The 23,295-nt window shown below is 39.8% G+C and overlaps 1 protein-coding gene across 1 annotated transcript in view; it reads right to left on the bottom strand.

Annotated features, from left to right (window-relative positions):
• Window positions 1-14,093, bottom strand: part of Ppp4r3b (protein phosphatase 4 regulatory subunit 3B) — a 47,771-nt gene extending 33,678 nt beyond the window's left edge. The window contains exons 1-4 of the mRNA XM_052199727.1: window positions 13,563-14,093; window positions 12,310-12,365; window positions 4,700-4,798; window positions 950-1,573 (exon numbers count right to left, since the gene is read on the bottom strand). Coding sequence (XP_052055687.1) covers window positions 950-1,573; window positions 4,700-4,798; window positions 12,310-12,365; window positions 13,563-13,704 — 921 coding nt within the window. The 5' untranslated portion in view covers window positions 13,705-14,093. The remainder of the gene's footprint in view (window positions 1-949; window positions 1,574-4,699; window positions 4,799-12,309; window positions 12,366-13,562) is intronic.
• Between the last annotated feature and the right edge of the window lie 9,202 nt (window positions 14,094-23,295).

Here is a 23,295-nt window from a genome sequence, read left to right as displayed (position 1 = left end):
AAAATTCCTTTCAAGTTTTGCTTTATACCATAAATTTCACAAATAAGTATTTTAAATATGTAAACTTACATGCAACATTTTACAAATATTTATAGATTAGTTTATATAATTTATTTAAAGTATTTTTGGCAGCACTGGGAACTGCATGAGGCCTTACATATGTACTCTCTACCATTCAGCTACATCTCTAGTTTTTATTTTTCAAATATAAAAAAAGTTGTGATTTACTATTGTGGATTTAGAAACCCTTCTTAAGTCAGGCAACCAACTGAAAGTTGTATTTGAGAATCTGACATCCTTTATAGTAACTCCACAGTATGACTTTATTTCAAATTTCCTGACACTGATTTTCTGTCTGCAAGTAAAACAGTATCCTGAAATGTACATGTCACATGACTGTAATCGAAACTAAGAGAGGAAAATTAGTGGCCAGTCAAACAATAAAGAGAAACTGCAAATACCAGATGCTATTTACCATAAAAATAACCTAATACATGTATTTAACTTTCCTTATACCTATTACTGAGGAATAATGAAAAATTGAAAGGTAGGGCCCAGGAGTGGTGGTACATGTGTATAATCCCAGTAACTAGGAGTTATTCTCAGATACATTGTGAGTTCAAGGTCAGCCTGTGTTCATGAGTCTAAAAGCTATCCTGACATGCCCACCAACAAAATGTAGTATACTCTCACATACATAATAAATGTAATTAAAAAAATAGAAAAGTACTTTACACTAAAACACACACACACACACACACACACACACACACACACAGAGATATAGATAGACAGAGAGAGAGAGAGAGAGAGAGAGAGAGAGAGAGAGAGAGAGAGAGAGAGAGGGGGGGTCATGCTTTCTATAACATTTAAATACAATAAATCTTTATTGTTTGATTAAATTATTAGGAAAACTCTTGAAAATAGCTCTGAAAAATAATTCACTTACCTGCAGCATGCTGACTATTTCAACTTTGTTGAAGAAAATAAAAGATGTAAGAGTAGAAAGGAAATTCTCTTCAAAAACAGATGGTGTAGGCAAAATGATGTCCTGAATATACTGTACCCTGTAAGTCTGATGTATTTTTTGCCTTAGTTCCGAGTCTGTTATTGGTATAACTTCCTTAAACTTTGCAGTTTTAGTCAAGAATTCTCTATGTCTTTTTGGCTGGGCCAAAGCAGGATCATATTCGAGGCATCCCACGACATCCATGATACACTCATCAGAAAACATTACCTCAAAAAGAGTTGCCTTATTTAGGAATAAGATTCCTCTAATAATTTCATATAGATGGTGTAAGCCTTCAGTGTTTTCTAGGTTCTCACAAGCTTGGAACAGCTGTAGTAGTTTTTTGATATAGCCTTCATTTTCCAAGGCCAGAGCCAGCTTTTCCCTACGGATAGGTGAGGAGAGAACTGAGGTAACTAAGTCAGCAATCTCTTCAAGTTTACTGAGTTCACATGAGGGCAGGTCAATTAGATGACTAGTTTCTGGCATTTCTTCAAATCGTTCTTCTTCTGATTCGTCAATGAGGTCCTGTGTGACTTCTACTGATGGGTCCTTACCTTGAACCTAAAACACCCAAGTAAAGCTGGTTATCTTAAATACAAAGCAAGCAAACATTGGAAACAAACCACCGATCAGTGACACTGAATTTAAGTAAAAATACCTTGAAAACAGAGCACAGTTGTTCACCTGTAACCTGCTTGAGAGGCTGAGGCAGTAGACTTAGAAATTCAAGGCAAGTCTAGTTAAGAAAATGACATTCTCAGGACTGGGGCAATGACTCAGTTGGTAAAAGGCTTGCCATGCAAACCTGAGGACCCTTAACTCCTCAAGTGGAGCCTCAGAAACCAACAGTTCAGGACATGGCTGTGGGCATGTGTTTGTAATCCCCACTATGGGTAAGAAGAAAATGCAGGGGAGAGGGCAAAGGAATGGGTAGATGACAATGTAATAAGAAACTCAATGCTACATCTCTAAGGCTAAGAGCAAGAACTAACACTGGCTCAATTATACGAGATGCCTGAAGGGACAAAAAACTTATTTATCAAGGCTTCTAGAACCCGGCAAAAGGAAGCCTTGTAAACTCTTCGTGACACTGCTCTGTGACATCTCATCATACAAAGCAATGATGAACTGGAACAAATCTATTGACTTTTACATTTTAGGTCCATTTACCGCCATATGATTATTGTACAACACTGATATTCTTTACTCAACTTTTATGTACATAAATTGTGCAATACTGATAATCAAATATATTGGAAATTTAAACTAAAGCTTTAAAGGATGTAATGCTAAAAGAAAATGGCTGGCCTGGGGAAGACAGAGATTTGTCAGGCACTGGTTTAACTACTTCTTTCATTTTTGAGACAGCCTCTCCTTGTAGCTGCTTTTTAGAGGAACACATGAAACAAAATAAAAATTATTCACAGGTTTAAAGACAAGTCACAATTTCAATTTTGTTCCATGTATATTTTGCATGAATATATGAACACTGTATTGGATTTTTGCACTATCAGAGTTCTATTATTTAATAGTATATATTAATAATGCTCAGTAATGCCAGGCAGTGGTGGTGCACACCTTTAATCCCAGAAAGGGTAAGCTTTTCCCGCTAAAATTTTACTGATCAAGGGGTACACATCATTGGGAATTGTTGCAGGGTATTTCTTATCCATTCACATTGAGGCAGTCAGAGGCCAGTGATTGAAGGGGAGAGAGGTGGAGGAGCTAAGGAAGGGAGGGAGGTGGGAGGGAGGGACAGAGAGAGGGAGCGAGGGAGGGAGGGAGGGAGGGGGAGGGACAGAGAGAGGGAGGGAGGGAGGGAGGGGGAGGGAGAGGGGGAGGGGGAGAGAGCGAGAGAGCGAGAGCGAGCGAGAGAGAGAGAGAGAGAGAGAGAGAGAGAGAGAGAGAGACAGAGAGACAGAGAGAGAGAGGGGGGGGAGGGAGGAAAAAGAAGAGGGAAGAGAGGGAGGGAGAGGAGGGAAGGGAAGGGAGGGAGGACTGGACAAGTGCAGTGGAGAAAGAGACATGGATATCCAGATAGTTTCAGATGTATTTCTGGTGTTTTGGAGTGGTTAGAAATATTGGGATAAGACTTTATCATTGTAAATTGGCATTATGTAACCAAGATACTTGGTTAACTATTTAAATTTAAGAGTCATGCTTTACCAGGTATTTGCACGTAGGGCCGGAGCACAGGACTCCTGCTGTTTACAGAGTCTATGATGGAGAGGAAACACAGCGGGGATGCTGTGAGAGCTAGCTGGGAAAGATTGGCTTGGCAGTGACAGTAAGAGGTGCACTAAGCAGGACCTGCTGGGACTTGGTGCAGAGGCCTGGTAGGGTGGTCACAGTTAATTAGTTAACACTACAGGGAATAGGAGAATTCACTCTGATATATCTATATATATATCTATTTTTTTCTGAGATAGCTCCTCATGTATTCTGGGGTGGTCTCAAATTCTCTGTGTCTCTGTCTCTCTGTCTCTGTCTCTCTCTCTCTCACACACACACACACACACACACACACACACACACACACACACACACACAGAACTGGGATGACCCAAACTCTTGATCCTCTCTCTGGCTTTCATCAGAATCCCTGGCTACAGTTTCTTGAAGTATGTGTCACAAATTAAAAACAGCCAAACAAAAATTAGATTTCAATTAAGAATCACTAGAAGGGCATGGGTGTAGTCGCCGTGTAACCCTAGTCCTTACGAGGCTAAGGACGAGGAAAACAGAGAGTTTGAAGCCAGCCTGACAGTGCAGTGAAATTTGATCACAAATAGAATCACAGAGAAAAGCTCAAGTAAGAATGGTAATAGCCAAACAACAATAAAATTAACCCATTAGAAATAAAGACCTGTACTAGGTAGCCATTGAAACTGCTCTGTCATTAAAAAACAAAAAAATTTAAAATTCCAATTACACATCCAAAAACCATCTAAGAAGACAAGGAGACGTGAGTGGTACAACGTGGCAACATGAGAAAAGTGAACAGGCATTCGGGAAAAGCACGGAATAAACAAAGTACGGGCTGTAGTTAATAGTTCTACTTACTATGACTGATTCAACTGCAAGCCGTGTTCCTGAGGGGAGGGCAGGGCAGGGCAGGGCAGGGCAGGGCAGGGCAGGGCAGGCTGTGCTGTCTGAGGGAGCCATACAGGAACTACACTTTAGCACATTTCCCAAGCCCCATTACCCTCCTGAGGTTTCACTGCTTAGGCTGACCAAACTTCCTATGAAGCTGAGGATGACTTCTGCTTCTGATCCTCTTGACTCTGCCTCCTGATGGTTGGGATTATGGCTTAATCAGTACTGTGACCCTAGGGCTCCTGTATGCTAGGCAAGCAGTCTACCACAGTGAGTTACACTCATAGCCTTCTTTACATTAAACCCTAACAAATATGATAATGTTGTTGCTAATAAATTTTAAGTGAAATAATCAGTTGCAATAAATAAATAGTCCAAGACTGAGGATATAGGTCAGTGTCAGAGCACTTCTTTAGTATGAATTGGGACCTGGGTCAGATCCCCAGAAAGATACATATAGATATCCATGTTAAGAGTATTAAAATCTTACACTATTACCTTTTCATACCCTAATATATTTTTCTGAAGTGAAAAGAAAAAAATGAATAATGTACACAATCATAATTATAAAGATATATTAAAAAACCTTACTTGACAAATTTTTTCCCAAATTTCATCACAGCCAGCTTTTTCTTGAAAACTTAGAGCCAGATCATAGTTTTCAGCTTCTGACCAAACAATTAATGTATCCTGTTAAGAAAATAAAAAAACTTATCATTAACATACTAGAAAAATATGTATCTATAAAATATTAACAAAAAGTCAAGAAAGAACTGGCAGTTAAAGTACATTCACCTGATAGCACACATCTGTAAAGTATTCTGCTGTGCCTTTAAAGTTTTGTAATATACTTTCAATGCAAGAGAAATTATGACACTGAACAATTTTCTAAATAAGCTAAAACAGGTTAGTTTAGCAGGTTCTAGGTAATTGTTCTTGAGCAAGACTGCAGATACTACAACCATCTATTTTCTGCTATCTGGAAAGTCAGCCATTCTATTCATCAATAACCTACATTCCTACCTTTTCTTTTTAACCAGCTGTCAACTAATTAAAAGCATGTAAATACTTCAACCAAATCTAGGTTTAACCCTACTGTGGCGTGCACGCACACGCACGTGTGCAGGCTTATTTTTATTGTATGTGTTTATGTTTGCATGTGTGGTATTTTGAATGGCCCCTGACACGTGACTACTTGGTGCCAATGGTGGTGTGCAGAAAGCGTAGGCAGTCTGGCCTTTCTAGGGTTGGAGGTGGGCTTTCAGAGTTCCAGCACCTGCATCATTCCCAGTTTGCTACTTTTGGTTCCTGGTGTGAAACATGAGCCCTGAGCTCTCAGCTGTTTCTTCATATGCATCCCTGCTGTCATGATTCACAACTGTAAAAGTGTTGTACTCTCGTAACTCTGGGAAATTTAAACCCCAATAAAACTTTCTGTAAGTTGCTTTGGTCATGGTGTTTAATCGCAGAAATAGAAAAGTAATACAGACACTGGGACAGAGGGACTACTGGGGCTACTGCTGTTTAGAACCTGATCATGTGACTATGTTTTTCAGAACACTGAAGAATTTTGGAGGATGGACTAGAAAAATAAGCCGACACTATAAGGAGAGTTTTATGGACCATCATAGTAGAAGCCTGACAGAGTAATACTGAGAGCTAGGTGGAGTAGAGAGATGGTTTAAGAGGTTTCAGAGGGGAACAGTATTAACACTTGGGCTAGAGACCTGTCTTGTGATATTTGGTAAGAGGGTGGCTGTTTTCTGTCCTATGCCTGAGGCTAAATTAAAAGGTAATGGACTAATCAAGCACTGATTGAGCCTTCCCATATAGCACCAGTATCCTAACACTGACTCTGAGGCATGGTTATTAGAAACATTCTTATGCAAGAATACAGTGAAAAAAAGTAAATGGGATAAAAAGAAAAACAAAATGTAGTGTCTGACAAAAAGCACTAGGAAACTTGTTATACCCAAGACTTCCACCAAACAAACAAATGAGCCTAAGACAGGCTTGATATGCACTAGAACAAAGGGAAGGCTGCTGTCTTAGTTACTTTTCTACTGCTCTGAAGAGACACTACAACCAAGGCAACTTACAAAAGAAAGTACTTAGTCGAGGGCTCACAAACCCAGAGGCTAGTGCAGAACCCCCGAGAGGTTACTGCATAAAGCTGTGGAAGTGAAGCCTCAGTTGTGACCCCAAATGTTGAAGATACCAAATGCCAGCAACGTGGCATAACTGCCAAGGAAAGCTGTGCAGAGAATGGAAACAGGCCAAGAGCAGGGAGCAAAGCTGGAGAGGGCAAGCCTCTTAATCCCTCTGCCCTCAGACATAAGCTGCATGTGGAGTCTGTCTTGCTGAGTTTGCTTTGGTGGTCAGGATTTACTATCCTCTCATTCCTTTTAGAATGATATTATATATTCTATGTCATTTTACACTCAAAGTATGTAATTTGCTGTTTGGTTTTATAGGAAGTTGCAGTTAAGAGACTGCTTTGAGTTTCAGAACGGACTTTGAACTTTAAAACAGTATTAAGATGGAAAGCCTAGGGACTTTTTCATTATGGCATGGCCAAGAGACTATGGATGCTGGGGAGCAGAATGTGGTGGTTAAGTCTCTGACATTTGAATACTGGTGCTATATTGGGAGGCTTATAAGTATGGCCCAACACCTATTTGCAGAAAGAATAACCTAATGCCTATTCTTCATAGAGTATCCTCAATTTTGCCCCTACATCAAAAAAGGTTAGGTTGTCAAACTCTGTAATAAGAAACTAAGTTTAGAGCCAGGCATTTCTGAGTTCGAGACCAACCTGGTCTAGAGTGAGTTCCAGGACAGCCAGGGCTATACAGAGAAACCCTGTCTTGAAAAAAACAAATCCATTAAAAAAAAAAAAAAAAAGAAACTAAGTTTAGATTTTAGTTAAAACACATATACACAATTAGACATTAAATTCACTATGTAATAATCTAACAAAATGAATAGGGTTGCTTTGGATACAAAGTAAAATTTTATTTTAATATAGGAGAAATCCACTTAGGAAAACTGTCTTTTCAGACATAATTTCTGTAGTTTGTCCTTAAAGCAGTTTCTGTGTAATGCATTGAATTTCTTTGAATGGATTATTCAAGGCCATCTACCCAGTGAACCGATCATGCTAGTCTTTGTACAAAACAGTAGAAACCTTTAAGATCTTAAAAAAAAAAAAAAAAAAAAAAAGAAAGAAAAGAAAAAGAAAATCCTTTTAGGGGTTAGAGAGATGTTACACTGGCTGCTCTTTTGGAGGACCTGGGTTCAATTCCCAACACCTACATGGCAGCTCACAATCACCTTCTCCAGAAGGGGATCCTAAATCTTCTACTGGCTTGAGGATGCAGGACACACATGGTGCCCAGACATACATAAAGCCAAAACACTCATACACATAAAAAAAAAAAAAATCATTTCAATCCAACTGTTTAATAGCTCCACAATCCTCTAATTCGACTACGTAACCCGTTTTGATTACAGGGGGACCCCAACCCCAAATACTCTTTCATTTATTGCACTCACCAGCACCCACAAACTGATGTATTTTGGATCATTTCATTTTTGTTTGTTTCAGAGGAGAGTGCAAACCAAATCCCCCACTACTGCATTAGGGAAACTGCAGGGGTCTGCAATGGGTAAGTCTCATCCTGGGAGCACCTCCTTTGTGAGCGTGGCATCGCCCCTGTCACGTAATTGAAAACCTCTTCCTAGGATTTGGAGGTATGTCAGTGGCAGAGTGCATGTGCAAGACGCTGGATTCCATGACCCCCCACCCTCCATGGTACTACAAACAAAACCCAGAGTAAGTCATGTCTTCAAAAAATTTCAAACTTAATTTAAATAACAAACAACCCTAAAGAAGACTCAGACCAGATCATAAACAACGTCCTAAGTACTGGGCCAATGAATAAATGTGGGCAGCTGTACAATGTAAGTATTGTTCGTAATCTCTGTCTACTAAGGGTGGTCTCTTGCTGGAGCTAAGAGTTCATTTTATGTTTCCTAAGTAAGGACCTGCTTTACTACCTCAAGTCTCACCACTAGCTCTACATGTTTAATATTAAGACTTTCGTTCATTTACCCACTTTCAAGCTTAAATTTAAAAACAAAAAAGGGAGGGGGGAAGAAAGGCCCAGAATAGCATATGGAATGCTATTATGTATGCTTAAGAAATGGAGCGTGAGTCTACACACTTTTGTTTACAGACACATTAGTTAAGATGATGATCTGTAAGAAAATGGACTGGTGATGTGCATAGTGGCCCACACCTTTAATCCCAGCACTAAGGAGGTAGAGGCAGGCCCATCTTTGTGGGTTTGAGGACAGCTTAGTTTAAATAGTGAGTTCCAGGACTGCCAGAACTACATTGTGAGTTTCAAAAAACCCAGACAAGCAAAGTAATAAAACCAAAGAAAATGGGAATAAGGGTGACTATTAGTGATACAAACCACATGGCCTAGAGGTAGGAGAGATTTCAATAAATACTTTTGAATTACTCATGCCAACACAATGCACATTATAAAAAAACAAAACAAAACAAAACAAAACAACCAAGCTTTATTTTGATAACCAAGCCTCAAACCAAAAGATGAATATAAGTCTGCTCAACTTCATGCACTTTCTGGAAAGAACTACCACTTCTTGGTCCTAAACACTAGATAGTAATAGCAATAGTTACAGTCATAGTAACAATACTAGTAGTAGTAATAATAATAATACAAAACAATCAAGACAGCAGCCTCTGATTTCTTCTTTGATGTTTAATCATTCATGATGTCCTCTAGCAACTTCTTGAAAACATATCATAGTTACGTTTCTTCAGGCCTATTTACCAGACTTTCATTTCTTCTATCACAATTATTTTAAGAGTTTCCCGCTCAAAGCTTTTTGTTCCCCCATGCTCCTGCGTTGGGTTTCCATTCATAACCTTTCTGCACCTCAGCTGCCAAAGGAAATACTCTCATGCCTTTTCAGTAAGATGGAGAGTCACTGAAACAATTCTCATTAGCTGTCTATCATTCTATTATTGTTTCACTGAGGTGAGGTCTTACCTTTTAGACCCAGGAAAACATGACTGTGTTGAATATGCTAAGTTCTATCCCTATGATTTTGACTTTTGATTTACTCAAGAATGGTAGGTTACTTAAACATGTATCAGACACGTTGTTTCATGCTATACTGGATAATCATTTTCTTTTCTTCCTGATGTATTTCCTTAAATACTTAAATGTATCGAGAAAGTACACTTCCTTCCTATCTCTCACCCTTTTCAGAACTAGACATGGTGGGAAAGTACTGTAAATTACTGATAACCTTCTACAATCCAGTTATTTGATACTTAATTGTACTTATTCTAATATATTTTGGGAGAGAGAAACCCATGTATTCTGAGCAGACAATTTAGCAGTCATTTTAGGACTGAAACTGTGAATATTAAATACTCTGAATTTATTCACCTTATTTTTAATTTAGCAAAGTATTCTATAAACAAGCTATTCATTCACATTTTAAATTAAAAATCCATCTGTTAATGGTATATTTCTTTTAATTTTGGAAATAACTTTTTAGCATAATCTAAAATCTCTAATGTAGACAAATGCTGATGTGATAATTCTAATAAACATTGAAATAATGCTGTATTCAAGAATTCCAATTTGTGCTACTTAGTAAAAAATGCAATTGAGTAAGACTTTGTTAAAATAGGAAAAAAAAGCTTGTATATATATTACAAAGAAATTAAATTTAAACAATTTTAAATGGCTCTGACTTCTACTAGAAAGGTCCTCTCAATTTAAGTAAACTTCAAGTAAATAAAACAGTTGACTCTATGCAGTATTCCTAGCATGCTTTCCCCTATCCCTTTCATGTGTGTGCAATCTATGTATGTAAACATAATATGTAGTCCTGAACTTTAACTTACATGTGACTAGTTGCAGAAAACATTTTCAGATGCCATAAATCTTTATATTTTTTCCAATGTTTTGCGTGCATGCACACACACACAAATCAAATTTATCTGGAACTAATTTCTCTCTCTCTCTCCTCTCTCTCTCTCTCTCTCTCTCTCTCTCTCTAAATTTATCTGGAACTAGTTTCTCTCTCTCCTCTCCTCTTCTCTCTCTCTCTCCTCCTCCTCCTCCTCCTCCTCCTCCTCCTTCTTCTTCTTCTTCTTCTTCTTCTTCTTCTCTCTCTCTCTCTCTCTCTCTCTCTCTCTCTCTCTCTCTCTCTCTCTCTCGCCTTGGCTATCCTGGAACTGAGAGATCTACCTAATCTCCGCCTCCTGAGTCCTGGGATTAAAAGACTGCACAACTGCTGCCGGGCTTGGAACTAGTTTTCTAGAGAGTAACATTATACATGAAAGTAGCTTCAAAGTTTTCAAGTATTTGAAGAACCACTGTACATCTTTAAAGTGTTGGATACTGTTTTACAAATAAGCCTCTGTACAATATGGTCTTTTTCAATAGGAATAATAGTTAAAATATCACACACATTTAGAAAAGTTAATTTTAACTTAATGTGTAGTGAATCGGTCATGATGATGAGTCTACAAATACGAACAAATGTCCTTATCATCATTTTATATTCATACAGGATAATATTATTTCTTCACAAACAAGCAAAGACTCCCAAGTAGCTATCTTGTAAAAGTCAACGCAAACAGAGAATATCTGCCTAGTTGAATTAGAAATTAAATTTATTTAAACATCCTTAAATATATCTAAGATACAGAGAAACATCAAATGTTCAAGACAAATGTTTTAATTGAATTCTTCACCATAAGATAAACATATAAAAATTGTTCAAGAAAAAAAAAGCTACCAGTCGAATACTAAAATATTCAAGAACTAAGAATATGCTGCATGCATCAAGAATTTACATTAATATTTTTACTATTCATAAGTTTTACAAAAAGTTGTAATTTTATTTCTTCTGTGAAGTGTTTATAAGCATCCAAATTCTCAGACCTTGAAAAAAAGGTAGACTTGGTGCTATGAATACAAACCTAAAATAATCTTTTCCTTCCAAAGCCTATCATAGTGACTTTATTTACATAATACACATCACACCACACCCACACACAAAATAAATCAAATGACTCACAGTTGTATATAATACATTAGAATATAATACAACATTAAAAAACCCTCCCAACATTAACATAAATAAATCTTCAAAGAAGTGTGAAAACGCAAATTTCAGAATACATGTAAAGTGTGTTATAAATAAAGTAAAAGTTTAAAACCATACATAGACTACATAAATATTACTTATGGATATATACATATGCAGGAAATGTATAAAAAGCATGTATACAGAATACGCAGCAATTTCAGAATAGGGTTACCACAGTGAGAACAGAGAACAGACAAAATGAGGTAAAATACAAAGGAGATTTTACCTTTATCCATGTTAAACATTACAAAAGGTTGAAAATATGTTAATAGTGTTAAACCTGATGGTGTTATAATGGGGTCCATATTCTCTACACTATTTAATTGATAATATTTCATAATAAAAATGAAGACATTCACAGATAAGAAAAGACGACCCAATGCTAAATCTTCATGTTAACTAATTAGAAAAACTAACACAGATTTCCTTTTCCAAAGTGATAATAAACATTAACAGGAAATGTTGCACAATTACCAATGTGCATATTTATAAAGTACCCATTTATTATTTTAAAATATGCATACAATGAAAAACAGAACTTAAAAACACTACTTAAAAAAATCCTTCTCCTCGGTCAAAGGATTCAACTTCACACCACAAACAGGCTCTCCTTGCTTTAAAAGCATCTCTTTGAATTATTTCTTAGTGGTAGTCACTGAACACTCTGAATCTTCTTCTAAGCCATTTCTTTCAAATGTGACTTAGAACAAAAGGTTTGGTGTAGAGCACGTAGAAGAGACATGGCTTACTTTAAAGACCAAAGAACACATTGCATTGCAATACAAACAGTGGTTCAATTAAAAAACAACATTAAATCACCAATATAAAAACTGCTTGTCAGTTTGAAACTCTCAAACTGAAGGAAAATACATAGGGTACCTAATCTTAGTTACCAAACATCTTTCCTTGTTTAGAAAGTATTCCCATCTTTGTCATATAAATACATCCTGGATCACAGATGAAGTCTTTCAAATTAAAGATAAACAACTACTTGCCTGCTGTTTCTGATATGCAGTATTCGGATTTATCTTTGACTCCAAAAGTAGAGATCCTGAAAAAAGTAAAAAAAAAAAAGTCTCAAATTATAAAACCTTCAATAGCACACATCTAATAAATGTCTCATGTCTCCTCACCAGATGAACATCTGAAGCCACAAATGTATTTTAATTCGTATTTTCTCCCCAAATATAGGTTGCTTAACTTAGCCTATTTCATCCAGCCTCCGTATGTCCTTAGAGGGAAAAAATGTGAAATCAATATTCAGACTATGAGCTAACTAACTAAAACTTTTAAGGTCTAATTGACCATTTGAAGGCTAAACTTCAACAAAAGCTGTTTCACCGTATTTCCTGTCTAACAAAACATATTACAGGGACCTCGGAGAGACTTACCATACAAATATTTATCCTTTTCCTTTGACAATGAACAACTCTTCCCATAAGGCAGAAATGCCTCTTAACTACTAAAAGGGTCTCTGCACTAGTACATTTGCTCAAAATAAATCTAAGATTGCAGTTCTTTTATTTCCTGCATGCATTAGTTGCTCCGATTGGGCAGCTCTGGAGTACAGGAAGTAGCTGCTTTATTATGGCTGTCAGTTTTTAGTAATATTAAAATGGTTTCTATGAATTCTGCAGTCAAATACAATTTTACAGTCTGTTTTAGTTTATAACTTGCTGAGATTGTGGAACCCACTTTTTCACTCCCTACAATGGCAGCCTTGGAGGGACCAAAAAATAAAAGACGTACGTACTTGTGTATTCCGTGGCAACAGACTGTACTAACTCCAAGAAAAAGTCCATTTTAGTTTTCTCCAGCTCCTGGCGACTGGAATAACTGAAAGTTGTTTTTAAGACATCCAAAAGTTTCACTAAACCTTATATACTAGACAGGTACACCCGACAAGACTGTGCCTAAAGCAGGTCAGGGGTGGGTGTCAGGTCTCGTGGGCGAGATTCCTATCTGGTCTACTGACTTCCCACTCGCCATTCTAAACCTCGACAACGGGGAAGGGATTGGAGGGGAAGGAGTCAAATCCTTAATAGGGATGGAGGCGGAGGACTGGAGTTCCCGTCTGACGGAGAGTAAATCCAGGCCCAGCAGTTTGTTTTTATCATAACAAGGGCAGGCTCAGGTCCAGTGCGCTGTCCCTAGCGGTGCAGGTCGGAACAGGACCGGAGCCCGGAGCTGAGCCCGGCGGTGCGGCAACCGATGCACTGCCCCGCTCCCAGCGTTCCAATAGCCTTACCGTCGGACTCCGCTCGGACCAGCAGCGACATGCCTTTGAGCTCCTCCACGTAGGTGGAGGAGACGTGCCCGGTGCCTCGGTCGTCCCATTGCCGGTCTTCGTTCAGGGTATAGACCTTCACTCGCCGCCGGGTGTCCGACATGGTGGCTACTGGCCCCACGCTCCAGCCGCAGCCTCCTCGCTCACCTCGCCGGGATCCCTCACTCTTGAAAGCCGGTAGTGGCGGCAGCGGTGGTGGCAGCGATTCTCGAGAGGCCCGGGTTAACCATGGCTCCAAAGGTCTAGCCGCGAGAAGGGGTGACCAGAGCCACCGAGAGCCCTTCGCTCGTGGTCTCCGCTACCCCTCCCTTCACCCCGGCGCACAACCACCCTCCCTTCCCTTAGCTCCGCAGAGCTCGCTCGCTCTCCCGCTGGCGTCGCCCGCCGCAGTTACTACTACTGATCCGCCATCTTGTAACCCGACTCTCTCTGCCTTTCTCTTCCTCTTCCAGCAGGTTCGCACGGGCTGTCCTAGCAGGGGCTACGGCGGCCGACGAGTCCAATGCCCAGTACCTTTACCTCTGAACACGCTTCTGGAGAGGCAGACCTCGAAGATCTCGCGAGGAGTGCGCCGCCGAGGTGAGAGGGCCTAGGAAGAACTTCCTCCTATTTCGGCCCCGCCTCCTAGCTCGGGAATCTCAGTTGGGCAGAGAAGTCTCGCGAGATTTTCTACCTGCACCGGGCGGAAGCGTCTGTAGAAGGTTGCCTTAGCGATGGTGTCGCTGAATTTGTTGTTCGGGATTTGTAGGGCCGATGTTGGGCATGTGGCGTGTTGTCAATTCTGGACTTGCTCTCAACAGAACAGAGCCAGGCCAAGAAGTCCGAATGCGTGGACAGGGCTAGGGCGAAGCCAAGTGTAGGAGCTCATCCTGTTGGCCCGGAAAGGACTGGGGGCGGGGTGGGGTGTTTGAGTCTTTCCTGAAGACGAAGGAAGGTCGAGCCCCTTCACACACTCAATCCGTTATAGAATCTGCGAGGCTTCTGCCGGGAAGGCGTTCCATGCCACGGAGAGCAGTGGCGACCTTAATGTTCCACAGACACCTCGGCAGTTCCTATTTCCCGCCGAAGCGTTCTTCCGTTAGTCTGGTAGCACTGACCATGAAAAGGTTCGGCGAGGGACGGGCGGCGGCGAGGCTTCAGGCGGGCAGCCTCCCACTCCTCGGGAGCTCTGGGCCTCGTACCGCAAGGACGGTTTCCGGCGTTCAGTTAACGTCGCCGGTGCGTGATGTCCGCCTGCCCGGAGGCCGCGGCTCCGTTCGCTCACACGGCCCTGCTGCCCGGCCAGCTCTTGGCTCTAACCTGAAGGGCGAACACGCGGCAGGTGCACACGTGGATCCCGCGGTGTATTTCGGGAGTTGTAGTCAACACTGCTTGTCAAAGTGTGCTTATGTTTTGACAAGGTTGGCGTGAACTCATCACCGGTATGTTTAAAGTGGTGTACATAGTCGCTTGATTACAAATGATTTCAAAATTTGATCTCTTATTGCTTTTCTTCAGATGTATAAGGGGCCAAGAAAATTAGCCTGACTTGCTGCCATTTGCCTGTAACCACTGCACATGATACTGAGACAGGGGCATCTCTTTGAGGTCCAGGTCTACGGTATGTAACAGGATTCTGCCTATGATAAAAGGACTTGAATAACTATACCTAAGTCCCTGATACTCTGTGATTGATATGGGCAAAATGTACTTTGAACCAGGGAAAATATTTTGTTTTGGAAAGGCCATAGAACGCTTTCTACAGTCCGTGTTTTAGCCCAGTGTTAGAGGACACCCAAGGATTGTTTCTAAGCATCCTTTTCATTGCCCACTCTAAAGGAGAAAAGAACTTTAGCAAGAGCACCGGACAAATCCTGGAAGCCCACTTACCAATAGGACAGAAATTTCAGGTGCCCAGAGCATTCTCTGTAGAATGTTTTGGCCAGGGTCTATCCAGCTCATGCTGTAGTCTGGAAGCATCACTGTGCCATAGCCACACCTTCCCCAAGAGTCTTTTACAAGGAAACTACAACTCCAAAAGGTTGTAGCCCAAATGAGCCCCTGATGTCCTTGATCTTTACAAGTAATACTTTTACATGTAAAAAATTAAAAGGGCAAAGAACTTCTGCAATGCAAGGTAAGTCTCTTCAGCTCCTGCTTCCTACTAGTGGAGAGATTGTATCACTCTCCACTAGATCCCCCTCTCACTCTCACTGTGTGTGAGGTTAGATTGGGGGCAATTCCTTGGTGTGTGGCCTATATACTTGTACACTTGATTTAATGGTACTATCGTCATCTAAAAGTGTCAATTTTTGAACATTTTTTTCTTTTCCACTAGGTTTCATGCTGTACCTTGTCTTAGAAATAGTTTAGCATATGCAAATGTGTGTCTCTATACTGCAATTGTCTTTTGATGACTTAAATGACTATTTCCAGCACTCAATCCTAATATCTGTATGATGAAGTCTTTCAAATAAAATGGCATATGTTTTGCTTATGACTTATGTTCTTCAGAATAATTTGTATCATCTCTGCATTATACTACTATATTTTATATATTTATATTACAATATAAATGCCACACCTTTTAAGAAAAGATTTTTCATTACATGCTGAATGTGTGTATATGTATGTGTGTGCGTACCAGAAGGTTTTAGATGCTCTAGAACCGGAGTTATAGTTGTGAACATCCAGATGGGTTCTCTGCCAGAACTCTTCAACTGCTGAAACATCTCATCACTGCCATAGAGGCTTTTAAAACATGACATTTATTCATTTGGTGAAGGGAGGGTCTGCCCGGAGCCACTCTCACATTGACCTTCAGCTCCCTTTCGTTGTTACTGGCGGGCTCAGCTATTCAGGCTCATTTAAGTTGAAAAGACACTAGCTCTTGATTTAGCCAAGTTAGCTGACCTAAGTAAGTAGGTTACAACAAACATAGCTCTCCCACGGTTGGGTCGCCTAGCGACACAACCTGTACTCACCTTCCCTTGATTTTTAGCTAATCAGTATCCTGCAGCTGTGGCCAACTTCCCTCTAAGGTCCTGAGAACAAGTCAAAGCAAGTCTCCTGAGATAATGTCTACCTCCTGCTTGCTCCCTTCTATATTACAGTGTTAGAAAAATAAAATTTGCAGCTTGATCAGAATTCCTGTCTTGCTGTCTGTTCTTTGTGTCTCTTGTCCCCCATTCTCTCCTCGGTGCCCCTGGGACCCCAGTTGACTGTCCTGTGGGTCTGGACAAGGGTCTGTGCTACAGCATAGTGTGGAAGTCAGTCCTAGAAATCAAAGTCAGATTGCCAGGCTCCTGTTTGACACAGATGTTTTTGCAGCAGGAAAAAAAACCCAAACAAATCAAACAGAACAAAACAAAAAACCCTCCCCTAAGCCATGAGTTTGGTAGAATGTATGTCTATAATACACACACACACACACACACACACACACACACACGTTATTAGAAAGGCTTACAGCATATGGTCTACCGAGTCCAACAATGGCTCCCTACAAATGGAAGGTCCAAGAAAGAATCTACTAGTTTCATCTATGAGGCTGTATGTCTCTGGTGGTCTTCAGTATATGACAGAATCCTGAAGAAGTAGGCTCCAGTGAAGGAATGGACTTGCCAGTGAGAACAAGAGTAGGAGCACGTAGGCAAAGAGAATAAACTTCCTTCTTCCATGTCCTTTCCTTAGGGGCCAGCAGAAGGCGTGGCACAGATTAAAGGTGATCTTCCCACTAAAAATGATTTCATTAAGGAAAACAAAATCCCTGTGAACCCAGGTTACTGTCTTAGTTGGGGTTTTATTGCCATGAAGAAACTCCATGACCACAACAACTCTCAGTGAAGGAAAACATTCATTGGGGTTGGCTTACAGCTTAGAAGTTCAGTCCATTATCAACATGGCAGGAAGCATGGCAGCACATAAATATACATGGTGCTGGAAAGGTAGTCGAGAGCTCTACATCTTGATCCACAGACAGCAGGGAGAAAGAATGTGCCACTGGGCCTAGCTTGGGCTTCTGAAACTCCAAAGTCCAATGTCAGTGACACACTTCTGACAAGGCCACAAGTCCTAATATTTTCAAATAGTGCCACTTCTTGTAAGCCTATGGGGGCCATTTTCATTCAAAGCACTACTTGAACCTATCCAGTTGCTTGGGTTTTAGTTAATTCCAGATGTAGTCAAGTTGACAACCAAGAATGGCCATCATAGGTGGTATACTAAGGCAAGAAAACAAGCAGCAAGACTGAAGTGGGGAATGGTTTTACTTAGTTTCTGACATAATGTGGCCTCTTTTTGCTGACAATAACCATGTTTGTGCATAATTTCAGGCACCTGAAAAATATGGAGGAAATAGAGAATGCAATTGAGGTATTTAGGATATTTCAGAGACTAAATCTAGGACCCAAGGGATAGACTTGAGCTTATTTCTTAAAGTTTTAAGGATAAAGGATTTGAGGTTCATGGCTCTATCTAAAGATATCTGAATGCTCAGCCTAGTCATGGCTATGTAACCAAGGCTCTTGTTGGGAAAACCTGAAAGCTTAAAATGTGGTTGAGAGCCCCTTAGTGATTTTGGGATTGTAGACTGTTGGACCCTCAGACATTGTAGTTGGAGCTCATAAATCCTTGTAAAAGCAAGCACCTTTTTTCCTGTTGAAAATCCTCTACTACTTGCTGATTTTCTCTTTTAGCTCTGAAACCATGGTAACTAGGTTTAAATCTGTGGGGACTGCTGGAAAGATTACACACTGAAGGAACTAAAGTCAGCTAGAATGTTGTATTGGGAAGTCAGATTACATTTGCTATTAGATTTTCATAGTGTTCAGTTAGGCTTCATAGATTTCATTGACTTACACTCTTTGGGAGCAGGTATTTAACTATACACTAGACTACAGGCATAGAACAAAATCATTGCAGGCTTAGCTCTTCAAAGCCTAGAAAGGTGATGGCTTTTGCTGAGAAAAGTGGAAATGAGCTTTCCACACAGCAGCGTTGACTTGTGGAGAAGACAGCTATATCCTCTGATGTGCTCACTTGTAAATCCTACTTGTTTTGTTCAGTGGTTTAGGTGGTCATCTGAGAGTGTTTTTGTTTTTCTCTGATATACTTTTTAATTTCATAAAATTGGTAAGACCACCAGAAGTGCTGAATAGTGGTGCTTGTTTTGTTCCTGACTTTAATAGCCATGCCTTTAGTGTTGTTTCTAATACTTAAAAGATTTATGTGTATATGTGTATATATATTATGTGCATTTAGGATCCTGCTGAGGGCAGAAGAGGTTGCCGGATCCCTTGGAACTGTAGTTTCCTGGTGGTTGATATAAACTGTCACTGTAGCCACCATGTGGGTGCTGGGAACCCAATCCTAACTGGTGAGCCATCTAGCTCTCCAGCCCATTTCTAATTTTTGACTATTTGCCAAATTATGGACGTTGTAAACATTGCATTTTGTAAGTCACTTCTTTGGGAACTGGTAATGTTTTCCTCTCAATATTTTTATTATTTTATATTTTATGATAATTACCTACATATTTTATGCTTTTTGTTTTTTAGCATCATTTTCTAGTTTATGAATTCTTGGGAATTATGGTAATTCTATAAGCACAATTTAAAAATATTAATAGTGAACTGCTAATGTAGTTTTCATGAAACATGGTGTTTTTCAGTACTCCCAGCACATGTAGAATAAAGCTGTCTTAATTCTAAACTGCTTTACTGTATCCTCTCTTATCTTCATCTGCTTATGAAACAACTACTACTTAACAGTCTGCTTCTCTTCTGTCTTCATTCCTTCAAGCCAGGCTCACCTAGTGACCTTTCTATCTTAAGAAGCAATTCAAATTCCATTGCTTAGGATGTTACTTTTTTTTTCCAGTTAATAGCTGTTTTCTCCATCAACTTTTTTTTTTTTTTTGTTTTGTTTTTTGGAAAGATTAGGTTGTACTGTGTCACCCACCCAAGGGTTAAAAGTATCTGTGTTTAAGAGATTTCTTCTGCTTTAGCCTCTTAAGGAGCTTGGGGATTGCAGGTGTCTGCCATTATGATCAGGTCTTATCACTATAAAATGACTTTGTGAGTGAATGTGCAGAGGTCACAATTAAGCCTCAGGTATCATTCAAGATGGGGTCTCTTCACTGGCTTGGGCCAGTGAGCCCCAAGGTTCCACTCATCTTCATCTCCCTGGCATTGAGATTACAAGGTCAAGCCACCATGTTTGGATTGTTTTTAAATGTTTGTTCTGGGGACTGAACTCTGTTACACCCATAATAAAAACACATGGTTATTCATTTAGTACGTGTATATGGATGTATATGTGCCGTGACATACATGTAGAGGTCAGGACTTGTGAGTCAATACTCTTTGTACTATGTGGGTCTCAGATCAAAAGCAGACTTGATGTCAAATGCCCTTACCCACAGAAGCATCCTGCAGGCCCAACATATTTTTTTTTCTTGTAAACTTATTTTTTAAAACATTTATTATTCATGTTTACACTCTCTTGACAGTATGTACAAGGTCAGAGGGAAACTTGGGGGCAATCAGTTCTTTCTTTCCATTACATGGGCCTAGGGATTAAATTTAAGACTGTCAAGACTTGGTGGCAAGTATCTGTATCTCCTGAGCCATCTTATTAGCCCCTACCACGACTTTAAATCAGAGCCATGATGCATATAACCAGCTCCCAACATTTGGGAGGCAGAAGCAGAAAGATAGCTTCAAGTTAGGTCAGCCTGTTTTATAGTAAACTCCAGGGAAGTTATGGTTACAAGAACCCTTTGCTAGTGTGGCTAGCAACTTAATTAGTAATTATATTAAACAGTAAGTTTCCAAAGGAAACAAAGTACAACATACTGTAGCACTATGCTCATATAAAGCTGTTTATTTTAAATTAATGTTTGTTTGTGTGTGCATGTGTTTGTTTGTTATGTTTTGCCAGGGCCTATTAACATTTTCCAATTGAAACAGTCACAAGATTCACCATTGGGGTGGGAATTTTCTTTTGGGGTATCATAATGTCTGTTGCTGATTGCTCCCATACACACCCAATAAATTCACTTGTTGATGAACTTGACTTGGATTGAATACTTTGGTTCATAGATACCCTCTGTCTGGGGTGAATAGATCTCGAGAAGTCACACAAACACCACTTTCTATAACAGCCATCTATATGCTGGTTGATTCTTCTACTCTTATTTAGCTAGTTTCCCACTGATATCAGATCTATTATTTTTACAACCTTCACGCTGAATAAAGTTAGCTGTTGCATTAGGGTTCTCTAGAGTCACAGAATGTATGGTACTTCTCTATGACTTACAGTCTGTAGTCCAGCTCCCCAACAATGGTCAGCAGCAGCTGTGAATGGAAGTCCAAGGATCTAGCAGTTCTCAGTCTCTCCAGGCAAGCAGGCAAAGACAAGTCTTCCTTCTTCCAATGTCCTTATGTAGGTCTCCAGCAGAGGGTGTGGCCCGGATTAACCGAGTGTGTCACCACACATTTAATCCCAGATGACATTGAACTCAAGAGATCTAGTCTTTTTTGTTTTGTTTTGTTTTGTTTTTTATTTATTTATTTTTTTTTTGGTTTTTTTGGTTTTTTCGAGACAGGGTTTCTCTGTGTAGCCTTGGCTGTCCTGGAACTCACTCTGTAGACCAGGCTGGCCTCGAACTCAGAAATCCGCCTGCGTCTGCCTCCCAAGTGCTGGGATTACAGACGTGCGCCACCACCGCCCAGCAGAGATCTCCTAGTCTTAATCTTCTGGGATTCATAGCCACTATGCTTCAAAGTCTTCATGCTAAGATCCAGAAACTGTATCTCAGCCTCCAGATTAGGATCACAGGTGAGCTTTCCAATTCTGGATTGCAGTTCATTCCAGATATAGTCAAGTTGACAACAATGAATAGCCACTACAACAGTGTAATTGCTTTCTCCTCTTTCAACTTTATATTTTACTTCCCTGTAAGATAATCAAGTAGAACTGCTTTAGTTTTTGTTGACTATTAAGCATTGCTGTCACTTAAGTGTAAGGTATGGAATTTGGCTGTGAAACAAACTCATGGCTGTGATATATTTTCACTTTAACTTACACGGCTTTTTATCCCGACAATGAGTCTTTTATATTTTCCTTCCCATTTCTGCTGCCGGTCATCTTATTGTCAATTTTCACAAGAAAGCATTTGTCAAAGCCTGTTAAATTTTTCCTGATTCTCTTTTCTTGGAAATAAGTATATGCTTGCCTGATTAAATGATTTGAAAATATTACCTGCTATCTCCACTTGTTATATTCTTAATACAAAGCAAAAGACTAAGCTTTGTAAAATTGGTTTCTAAAATGAGTTATTTTTACTTCTGGAGTGAAGACTTCTATCTGAAATTCTCTTTCTCAAAATGTCTTTACATTTGCTTCCTCTAATTCATTCAGGTCTTCTTTTAAACATCTATTCATTGAAGTGGCTCTGTATCATTACATTTGAAAGAATCATTATTAAGTGAAAAAATGCTTCCATATGATTAGCCTATAAGCAAGTCTGTGTGTGCTGGGGAAGACATTTTATTGATTAATCCTTGATATGCAAGGGCCCAGTTCACTGGGCATAGTACTAGCCCCACCCCTGGACAGGTGATGCTGAATGGTATAAGAAAATAGGCTGAGGAAGGCAAGGGGAGCCAGCCAGTAATCAAATCCTTTCCTCCTGAAGGTGATTTTGTTCATCATGGACTATATCAAAGCACAGAAACCTAACGAGGACAGATGAGTTCAACCCCTCCCCAGTGCCTTTCCAATTTACTGCACCTGCCACTCGCTCATGTGTTACACACGTACGTACTAAGCATGCTAGAATTTTCCCTCTGCTTGCTGGCATCACTGCGTTGCAGTGCTTAGCCCAGAGTAAATGCTGAATGAATGAATGAATGAATGAATTCATTTTGGCTAAGGAAGCTGAGTGAGGCAGCTGCATGTGCACGCTTCTTAGATCTGGAAATTTAAGCTGTTTAGGAAGGGAAGGAAAATACTCACATAAACCCATAGTCTGAGTGAAAACGATGGCTTGGCAGGTAAAGGTGCTTATTGTAAGTTTGAGGACCTGAATTTGTTTCTTGGAACTCACAAAGAAAACAACTTGTATAAGTTGTACTGATTTCCACACATGCACAGTAATTTGTAAGTACACAAAATAAATAAATGTAAAAAAAAAAATCAAACACTAATCTATGTTATGTCAAAATAAAGATCATTTAGGAACAACTTCTAAGTACTCTAAGTCCCAGATTAAACACTTAGAAATTATGGAAAACTACCATGATTTTTTTTTTTTTTTTTGGTTTTTTGGATTTGGTTTTTCGAGACAGGGTTTCTCTGTGTAGCCCTGGCTGTCTTGGAACTCACTCTGTAGACCACCAGGCTGGCCTGGAACTCAGAAATCCACCTGCCTCTGCCTCCCAGAGTGCTGGGATTACAGGCGTGCGCCACCACCGCCCGGCTCTACCATGATTTAAATAAAGATGAGCAGACGCTCTGGTACAAGTGGTAGGCTCCTGACTTAAGCAGAAGTAATGGTGTTTCAATTGTTGGTATTAGTAAGCCGTCCATTTAATTATGTGGCACTCCCCTAGAGTTCTAAGAGCTGGCTTTGCTTTTTCTAAATTGTTAGCAGTTTAGCATACCTTTGAAAATCAAGAACAAATTTAAGAAAACCAAATTAAAATTTAGA

The sequence above is a fragment of the Apodemus sylvaticus genome, chromosome 11 (assembly GCF_947179515.1).
Source record: "Apodemus sylvaticus chromosome 11, mApoSyl1.1, whole genome shotgun sequence".
NCBI classification, from domain to species: domain Eukaryota; kingdom Metazoa; phylum Chordata; class Mammalia; order Rodentia; family Muridae; genus Apodemus; species Apodemus sylvaticus.
The sequence above is the reverse complement of the archived record's forward strand: the minus strand, read 5'-3'. Positions and strand labels throughout refer to the sequence as shown.